Genomic DNA, 10,277 nt, shown 5'->3' on the forward strand with positions numbered 1-10,277 from the left:
ATAGCGAAAGAGTATGTTGTCAGCTATTCGCAGCTATGAACGGTCATTTCATGATAATGACATAGTGATAGTGCTTTATGCATTTCCTCCGAACAATTATGATGAAGGTTTCTTGCTTTGTCTGACCTTAACTCACTGTTGGGTCACATGCATTCAAAAAATACGCCCACTTGCCTTTATCATTTGCACTTTGTCACCGTCTATTAGTCATTAAGTAGCAAATATAAATATGACCCAATTGGACAAACTCGGCACTGGTTCTTCGGATCCTCTCAGGAAGGTAAGAAGCTCATTATATCTTGAGGATGTCAAATTGAATTTGTAAATCTGAAGATGATAACTCAATTAAACGACATCAATGAAAAGTCATGTTCTGGATATTCTCCAGTTTAAATGTTAACCCGCAAAATGAACACAAATGTTTGTGGCGGCTTGTTTTTTAGAAAGTTCTTGTTTTTCTTGTGATTTGTGTATGTGTGTGTGTGTGTGTGTGTGTGTGTGTGTGTGTCATTAACAATTCTTTCTCTCAATTAGTTTCATAGGTTTACCAGATTGGGTTAACAACATGATGGCGAAACTCCTCATAGGTAAATATCCATATTTGGTAAAATTGCAGGTTCAAATAACAACTGAAAGGATCAGGTCAAAAACAAATTACAATGACTGTACTTTATTATTATACATAACTTATTCAAATGTGCAGTCGAAATTCCGTTATTTTTACATTATGAAACATTACTCTCGTCCTTTTTTTTGTGCTTTCAAATGAAATGCACTTTTTTTCTCCTCTGTGTTGGGGAGCATCTTTTTGTCACGTACAGTGGTACCTCTACTTACGAACGTCTCCTCATACGAGATTTCCAAGTTATGAAACGCCTCAACAGGAAAATATTGCCTCTTGTTACGAAAGAAATTTAAAGATACAAAAGGTAAAAATACAGTATGGGCTGCTCATCGCAACTTCAAGTTTCCTGAACGCAACATACTTATAGCTGTTCTGCCATTGGCTATTACAGATCACCATCCTGGCATCCCATTGGCTAAGAGGGACTCTACCGAATTTGTCGACGTGTGTAGATACTGTAGAGAGATTTGTGTCTATGCTGCGTCCTTTTCTTTCGCCCATCGGCCCCAGCAAATGTTCCGATTGCTCTTTGTAAATGTGAATCACCCAGAAACAGTGAAACGGATTAGGACATTTACATGTAAAACACATCACTACTTACAAAATTTTCTAGTTAAGAAATTTCTTCTAGAACCAATTCATTTTGTAAGTAGAGGTACCACTGTACTGTAAAATGAAAATGTGCTCTGCTCCCATCAGCCAAATTATACTTTTCACATATTAATCCGTCCTGTTTCCTTTTGTTTTGGCAGCTCTGAGTGTTCTCCTAACTCTGCACATAGGTAAGCAAGCAGTTTGCATGGCGAAATGTTTTAACTCGTCAGTCGATAATGAGTCTATGCTCACCGTACACTTAGATACAGTACATATTCAGAACAAAAATGAAAGCTGTATTTGTTTTTTTTATTTTTCTTAAAATAAAATTCTCTTATCGTTTCACTTTAGTGCTGTGTTGAGGTACAATTACTACATATTTTGCATAAAATGGGTATCCTGTATGGTTCACTTGCCACACTTTTATACTCATTTACGTGGAAGTTCTAGCTTGAATGGAGCCTTGCGCCTTGCTGGTCCTCCTCCGTAGTAGTAACAGCGAATGTATTTTACATACTTACTGTCATTTTGTTTGCACCTTGAGTAAGGTTAGTACCGGTAATCTGTTTAGTGACTGCCTTGTTTGTTCTCAACACATGACACGGATGGGTATAATATCTCTAATAATGCATTGTGAGTACCAGGATTCACAGAGAATAGGCCAAACTAAGTGATTTTTCAGATGTATATTGTATTGTAAAAGAAATTTTACTGGATCACTTCTGACAGTAAAATACAGTAATTAAAAAAAATACTGTTTCTACAGTATTTTACTGTACTTATAATTTAGATTATATGTAGTGTGTATATAATATGTCAAATGAATCTACACTTAGTTATTTTTACGTACTGTAAGCGCAGGCCACATTTCACTTTCTGATTTCAAGCGGGGAACAATTTCCCCCAGATATTTAACCTACAGGTGTACAATGAGTGTGTGTTTGGCTATCATGAAGAAATAAAACCCAGCCATACTCATAATGTGTCAATTTTCCTTTCCTGGATGCATTACTACTTATTTTTTATTTATTTCTTTATTTTTATTTTTTACTACCATGGGAAGTTGCATTTTAAGTAATAGACTGAAAAATACAATCTAAAATAGTGTACTTTCACTATGGCTCATCAAAAACCCTACTATTCACATTCATTCGAAACATGTGCACTTACTGCTTCAATACATCACCACGCATCTCTGCTAATACTTCAACAGTACAGATCATGGGTGCCTCTCCAGGGGGTCACAAATTTCCCATTCAAATTTTTAAACACCAAGCATGCCCCGCGACCCTTGTGAGGATAATCAGATCAGAAAATGGATGGGTGGATGGATGAATGTATGATGACACCTGCATGTCTGTCTCAACTACTCATTGCATTTCACCTGTTTATTTTTACACTATAAAGTGTTTTTATTTTTGCAAGAGGAAAACCTCTAAAGACCAATTGATGAAACCGCTTTTCAGGGAAAAGATAACCTCTCTGTTCTCTCTCCTGTCTTCCCTCAGCTTCTTCCAATAAGTTGGTCTGTCACATGACCAACTGGGCCCAGTATAGGCCTGGCAGTGCCAAGTTCACCCCAGACAACATTGACCCTTTCCTGTGCACACACGTCATCTACACGCTTGCCACCATCAACAGCTTCAACCAAATCACCACCATTGAGTGGAATGATGAGCAGCAGTACGCCAGACTCAACGGCCTCAAGGACATGTGAGCTACCGCATTGTGGGCTTCCCACGGCTTTCATCTAAATCTCTATACATTTACATATACATCTATAACAACAATTAGAATTGTTACAAGAGATTATAAATCATACTTATTATCTGTGCAGTATGATGTTTATTTTTACAATTGTAGCATGTGCTTGAAACTCTGAGTAGGCCACTTGTTTTAATTCCTGAAAATTCTGTGTTAATATTATATAAATTATCATCTCTTAGTAATCCGGCACTGAAGACTCTGCTGTCAGTTGGAGGCACAGTCAATGGAATGAGCCCGTAAGTACTGTTTGACAAAATCCACGATATCCTTTAAAACACAACCAATATTCCTTGCCCACTGTCATCGTTTTCTCTTGGTGCGCCACCAGATTCATTGCCATGGTTGCCAAGCCAGAGACTCGTGCTGCCTTCATAAAGTCGGCCATCAGCTTCCTGCGAACTCACAACTTTGATGGGCTGAACTTGGCTTGGGAATATCCGGCACACAACGGCAGCCCACTGCAGGACAAGCAGAGATTCACTTTGCTGGCCAAGGTTAGCATCCGTAGCTGTTTACTTTCAACAAGTACATTTCGGAAGGATAAAGAAATGTATAATAGCACTTCACTGCAGTACTATGTCCTTGTGAAATGAACATTGTTGGCTGCCAAATGCAAAGTGAACGCAAACCCATTTTCGAATCTTTTGCAAAAAATCCCATAAAACCTGAACCAAAACGATCATGTTATGGTGCAATCAAGTATTAAACATGCACTCTTGTTTGTAGTTAATTTATGCTGTTATTTTTCACTAATGAATAATTATGATGGTGAAGCACTTGTCTTCTTTTTTTAACTAAATGTTAAAATATTCCACAGTCCAATGTTTGGTACGCCAGTAGTAGTACTGGTAGTAAAACATAAATAAATAGGGACCTACAAGTGATGCGGGTGATTTGATTTGTTCTGCGGGTTTCATCGCTAGGAGTTGGTTGCGGCTTTTGAGGAGGATGCCAGAAACTCCAGAAAGACTCAGCTCCTGCTGTCAGCCAATGTTGCTTCAATCCGCGCCACTATCGAAAGATCTTACGAGGTCAACCTGATTGCGCCGTAAGTTGGAAGGCATTTGCCTCACTCGACTGGATCACGCTGTTCACCACAGGCGTCCTTTTCAAAGGATACATGATCATGAAATGAATTCATGAAACGCATTAATAGGAATAAGGAAGGCACACAAACTGAGACATGTATTTTAACCCTTTCATGCACATTGCAACCTGATAACATGATAAGCTGTGTCCACTGCAGTAACTGCTGTCTCTGAAAGGGTTAATATGAAGGGGAAATCTTCTGGTGTGCATTGAAAGAAGAAAAAAAATGTTTGTGACACCCACAGACATTTTGACTTCCTCAACCTCATGACCTATGACTTCCATGGACACTGGGAGGCAGCAACTGGACACAACAGTCCTCTGTACCCAAGTTCTGTGGACTCAGGATCACACATTCATCATAATATCGTAAGAAACACACGGCACTCTTGTGCGCCTCTTTCACTCTCATTCTGTCTTCGCCGCATGTGTGTGATGCATTTCTGTGTGTGGTGCACAACCCTCAAGTGTACACCGGAGTGACGAGTTGAATTTCCCCCTAGAGGGGCTTTCATGAATATCGTCAATAAATAACAAAAGGAATATGCTTTGATTGTGGCACAATGTGAAAGGGTGAGTCTATGGTTAGATTCTTAACGAATTTCTTCAATTGCTGGGGCGAGAAGTGAAAATGGAGACTTAACTCAGTTTAATCGGTGTAACTTTTAAATTTTCAAAGTTTCCTTTCACAACAAAAACTGTAATTAATGAGTCAGTGTTCTGTTTATACAGAACATGTACATGCTGAGTAGAAGTAATGGTGGAGATGTTTCTCTTGCCTTGTATTCTTTTTATTTCACTGAGTAGTGTATAATTATAACTTTGGACAACAAATTGCCAATCCATCAACAATATGAACAATATAAATTACGGTATTCTAGGGGGCTTAGAAGGACTATGAGAAAAAAAAAATGAAATTACGAGAACCATTGCAAAGTGTCAAGCAAATAAAGTCACAATCGAAGGATATCATCTAATTTTGACAAGAAACAAACCCGAGAGTATGATGGGAATAAAGTTTTCTTAAGAGAACAAATGAATATGTTTATGATCGAATTCTCACAAGCATATACATCAGCAGAAGAACAGCAGCAAAAGACTTTCCATGTACTGATTTCATTGCTGATGTGGAACATGGTTGTGTAACCTGTCAAGAATTTCATGGCATTTTACTTCTTTTTTGCAGTAGTGCAGCTTTATTTTCAGAATTTCGAGAATAATTCTCCTTTGTGGGCTATTGATTCAAAGCTGCAACTCTGTCACAATCAAAACAGTGAAAAATATTGAAGTGTTTTTGAAAACACTGGCTCAAAATGCATGTCGATTTCAAAATTGTAGAACTCCTCTGTGTTCCATTGGCTGGATATGGGAGCACCAGCAGAGAAGCTACTCCTGGGTTTCCCTTCATATGGGAGAACCTACCGCCTTCAGACTGGTGCTAATGGCCTGGGAGCACCATCAAACGGACCAGCTGACGCCGGGCCATACACTCGCACGGCTGGTTTCTGGGCTTACTATGAGGTCAGATATTTTAGACCCCAAAATATGAACTTTGTCATAAAGCTCAATGTTGGTTTGATCGTCTGTCATTTAGTTTTGTTAGTAATTAAACTTGAACTTGTAAGATGTGCAGTCCAAAATGAAAAAAAAAAGTGAAGGTGTGGATGGAGGCCAATTGAACAAGGAGCTGATTTGGGATTTCACTTTTCTTTTGTCTCAGGTCTGCGACTTCATCTCCAGCGCTTCGCCTGAATGGATTGCTGAACAGAGCGTTCCATATGCCACCTTTGGCAGTGCTTGGGTTGGCTATGATGACCAGCGCAGCTTTTCATCCAAGGTAACAAAGCGCCATTTTCTGGAAAGCCTTTCACGATGAGGGTCATGGGCAAATGGACTAATGGCAGGGCGATTGGTAATCGGCTATGGAGACATCACATCATGCAAGTGGCGCCCTTCGTAGGGCTGGATGATGATGGAAAATAATAATGATCGCGATTATTTTCATTGTGATTGAAATCATGATTATATAAACGGTTATTCGATTATTTCAAATTTTAGCGTTTATTCAACTACTAAAACTCAACTATTTAAACTATCATCATCGCCTTATGCCCATTTATCCCTGCATTTTGAACACTTTATTCTTGAAGACGATTCAATTTGTCAAGAACAAAATGGGCTTGTAAATACAATGTAAAATTCAAGCCTTTTGCATATTCTTTCTGCCACATCCACACCCTTGCTGTCTTTTTATACACATTGAGGTCTGGAATAAACATTACTCTGATCTATTTAGGCGTAGAAAAAAAAATATGGTTTCCGGTAACCCTACCGACCGAGAATTTCTACGTCGAAAAAAAACTTTACGGTCGGCATTTTTTTTCAAACAACCCTCTACATTTTTGTGTAGAGGTTTTACATCGGTGCAAACTCTCGCGATATTCACGTTGAGTGCGTGTGTAGTTTACTCTGTCGTCTGTCAACAACATTGAAACATGGCGGCGGCCGCGATCTCCGATGACAGTTTAAAACGCATTTTCTGTGTTACAGTCGCGTGCTCGCACCGTAATGTTAAGAAAATAGCATCCGATATTTTATGGTTATTTTGTTTAAATTTTTGATGGGAAAAAAAAAGATTAAAAAAAAAAAAAAAAACTTTGTCCGACCTACCGACCCTATGCTGAAATTTCATGTTACCGGAAACACTATCTTTTTTGTTTGGCCTTATCATATTTATTTTCACAAGTCTTGGGACTTATGGGGTTAAAATGGAATTTTGGCGATAGTATCTCTTGCCTTGTCATGTGCAAATGTGTGTTGGCATGACAAAAAAAAGTCATTAGATCTTTGTATCCTTGAATTTTGCCCAGAGGAAAATTCCTTGAATGATTGAAAATGTCATTTTAATTGAAAATAAATACATTTTAAAGGACAACAAAAAGTAAATTACGGGATTAAGAAAGTAAATTAGAGTACAGTATAGCACAATAACAGCAATTTGAAAAAACAAAAACAAATACCGGCTGTTCATGCGTGTTTTGGCCTCATAGGGGCAGTGTAGTGCCAGACGTGGATGGATTAAGGACACACTTAGAATGAGAACAGAAGAAGTTGTAATTTAATTGAACTGTATTCATCTAACTAATTTTCCACCGATTTGGGAATTGGGATTGTGCCTTTGAGTAGTGCTATCTTACCTGTGTGCTTGCGTTTCCACAGGATTTGTGTGTGACTATTGGTTATTTGAAGATATATCGCTCATGTATTCGATGCTAATTTCCCGTGAGCATGAATCGGATCCTCCATTGACTTCAGCATTTGCGCAAGCAAGCTTTTAAAAACGAAGCATGTTTTTTATTTAAATTTAGATTGTGTGTAATGCTTTTTCTCGTGTGTTTAGTTTTACAGTAAACCCCAACTCGGGTGTCATTAAACAGCTAAAAGCACGCTCAGGGACGGGAGACTCACATACACTATACCCTTTCCTATGCAAGCAATATGATGCATTCAGGGTACTTTCCTAACGTCGGAAACTTGTAAGCGCATCGCTCCATTCAATACGTTAATCGTTTTCCTTCGATTATAACGTTTTAGAGATCGAAAGTCAAAATCATGATTTAAATTTTGATTAATCTTCCAGCCCTACTTGTTCGTATTCATTGTTGTACATAATAAGAGAAGCTGTCATTATTGGAGCTGCGCACACCTCTCGCTATGTGTGAAAATACAAGCTATTTGTGTGTCAATCATATCAGTTTTTAATTACAGTCCTGCCAATCAGTGGGCCAGAGGCATGTCCAGTGATCTAATATTTAATTCCTTTGTGCAGAGACATTGCTTTTAGCTCTCAAACAGTAATTTTGATATTAATCCTATTTTAGGTTGAGTGGATGACAGGCAGGAATCTGGGAGGTGCTCATGTGTGGACTCTTGACATGGATGACTTTGGTGGATCCTTCTGTTCAGCTGGCTCATATCCACTCATCAACCACCTCAGGATGTCAATGGGTGAATATTGTTTCCATATCAATGTTTCAGGGCATCTGACAGCAGTCAAGTTGTCAACTCACAAGGACTCTTTTAGTAAAATTGAGTTATTTACAAAGCAATTTATACGTCTGACTCTGCAGGCTTCCCCCCTAAGCCTACCACCACTCCAGCTCCGACCACCACCAGGGACCCCACTGCCAGTTTCTGTCATGGCCGCCCTGACGGCCTGTACCCTAACCCATTTGACAGCAACACCTACTTCCAGTGCTTCAGAGGAAACACCTACCTGCACCGCTGCCAGCCTGGTCTCATTTACTGGGACTCCTGCAAGTGCTGCAATTGGCCTTGATGCAGCATGGCTGAAATAAAAGTATTTGGGAGAAAGTTTGCAATGTTAAGTAAACATCTAGAACAAAACAGTAGCTAAATCTGTAATTGACTCATTAAACATTTGTTAATGTATCATTTCATATGACTTTCACATTTCATCAATTTCGCATTTTGTCGACTCAAGAATTGAGTAGTAAACCATCTTTAAATGCATTAATTTTGGGGTTTTCAAGTTGCTGCCATGTTGAGATGAAAACTCCAAAAGGAATATTTGTTCATTTTAATATTGTTTTTTTTTCCCCTGTATGTAACGACTGAAAAAAAAGGATTAGATTATTGCTGCTCTGCTTTTTTTTTCCTCCTTGAAAGTGAACATTGAAGTCAGCCAAGGAAAATGTTTATCATTGAACTTGAAAATGTTGAACATAGCCATTGAACTATGATTTAAACAGAAAATATGCCACACGCACTGGATTAAAGTTATTAGGACCTGATGGCACGTCCGGCCATGCCTCTCACCCTCAACCTTTATTAAACTAAAAATTCAAGATGAATTGATCTGGTAATTATTTCGTTTTCTTTTCAGATTCTTGCCCAATTTAGTTCAAATTCAAGCCAAGTTAATGTAACCACAACCATGAGGCAAATCCCAATTATATGGGGATCCAGCCAGCTGCTTGCATTGATGGGAATGCACTTAGACTGCTACACTACCACAGAAACACCTCCCAAACATAAAATTTCTTTCCGACACGAAATGGGGTCTGAGGTTCAAAATAGTGAATAGAGCCATTAAATGAGCTGCTACATTTTTGGTACGAAAAGGCATGTTATGTATATAGTCTCAGATGTTTCTGGAAGATAAACATTTTATCATCAACATGTTGCACATTTCTTTGCCTGCTTAGTTAAAAAAATCAATAAATAAAATTTATAAAATTGAAAAATACACTGTTACACACTCAGACTCTGAAACTCTGCCTAACAACTTTTACGTCGCCTTACCTCTGTAAAATGAACAGCATCGATCCAAATAGATCTTTAAGCAACACACGTGTTGCTTTCGACAAGGCTGGGATGAGTACTGCTGACTGGAGATTGCCATTTTCATAATAAGATGATTTTTAAACGTTTGGATTTTTGGTGCCCAACTACTATTTTCTAGCTTGAGAAGTTCCCGCTGGATGAAATTTAAGGTGTTTTTCATTTACTTAGTCTACCAGTGGGCACTGGTAGACTAAGTGAAGAGAATAAACAAATCAAAAACAAGGCAAAATGCCAAACACAGGTTTGCCAACTTGTACATCGCCACTTTCCCTCCCAATTCTGGATGGATGAAGCTGAGTGACACAACACAGTTGATTCTCACAGATTTGACTGATGGATTCCATGTCACTTGAATCCTGATTCCTAACAGAAAAAAAATAATTGAGAAGGTCATTACAATGGCTAGAATAAGGTTAGGTTGTGTTTGTATCAAATGTTATCAATGTCATTCATAGATAAATCAATTCCGACTATTTCTCAGTCTTTGAACAAGAAAAATCATAGCAACAACACACACACACACACATGCACAGTAAATAAATTGTCCATTTAACTCAGTTTCAGATATTTGGGTTTATTCTGCTCAATCCAGTTTCAAAATTAACAATGAAATGTGCAAAAATGTTTGACATTTAATTTAATCAAATGATTACAAAATAAAAATAAAATAGAACATCAGATCCACAAAAAGTGCTTAGGTTGACATATCAAAAACAGTACGAACCGTTTTTCTGAACAATACAAGTACTGAACTTGCTTCAGATAATAAAAAAGTAAATAAAACAGACCTTTAAACCACAGTGCTGTAAGTTAGTGTGTCGCTTTGTGCGATCGG

At 38.2% G+C, this 10,277-nt stretch overlaps 1 protein-coding gene across 1 annotated transcript; it reads left to right on the top strand.

The window, feature by feature from the left end:
• The first annotated feature begins 214 nt into the window (after positions 1-214).
• Positions 215-8,949, top strand: chia.1 (chitinase, acidic.1). Its single transcript, XM_019867614.1, has 12 exons — positions 215-280; positions 535-587; positions 1,378-1,407; positions 2,728-2,932; positions 3,166-3,222; positions 3,315-3,480; positions 3,910-4,034; positions 4,321-4,444; positions 5,414-5,596; positions 5,796-5,912; positions 7,957-8,083; positions 8,206-8,949. The coding sequence occupies exons 2-12, from the start codon at positions 566-568 to the stop codon at positions 8,412-8,414; spliced, it is 1,365 nt and encodes a 454-aa protein (XP_019723173.1). The 5' UTR covers positions 215-280; positions 535-565; the 3' UTR covers positions 8,415-8,949.
• The last annotated feature ends 1,328 nt before the right edge of the window (positions 8,950-10,277 follow it).

The sequence above is a fragment of the Hippocampus comes genome, unplaced genomic scaffold (assembly GCF_001891065.2).
Source record: "Hippocampus comes isolate QL1 unplaced genomic scaffold, H_comes_QL1_v1.1 scaffold84, whole genome shotgun sequence".
In the NCBI taxonomy this organism is placed as follows: Eukaryota; Metazoa; Chordata; class Actinopteri; order Syngnathiformes; family Syngnathidae; genus Hippocampus; species Hippocampus comes.

Bases quoted from the DNA above. Each gene is read 5' to 3' on its own strand.
- chia.1 (XM_019867614.1), top strand. From the start codon at position 566: ATGATGGCGAAACTCCTCATAG. The intron at 5,913-7,956 runs GTAACAAAGCGC...ATCCTATTTTAG, and splicing joins AGCGCAGCTTTTCATCCAAG to GTTGAGTGGATGACAGGCAG. The intron at 8,084-8,205 runs GTGAATATTGTT...CTGACTCTGCAG, and splicing joins CCACCTCAGGATGTCAATGG to GCTTCCCCCCTAAGCCTACC.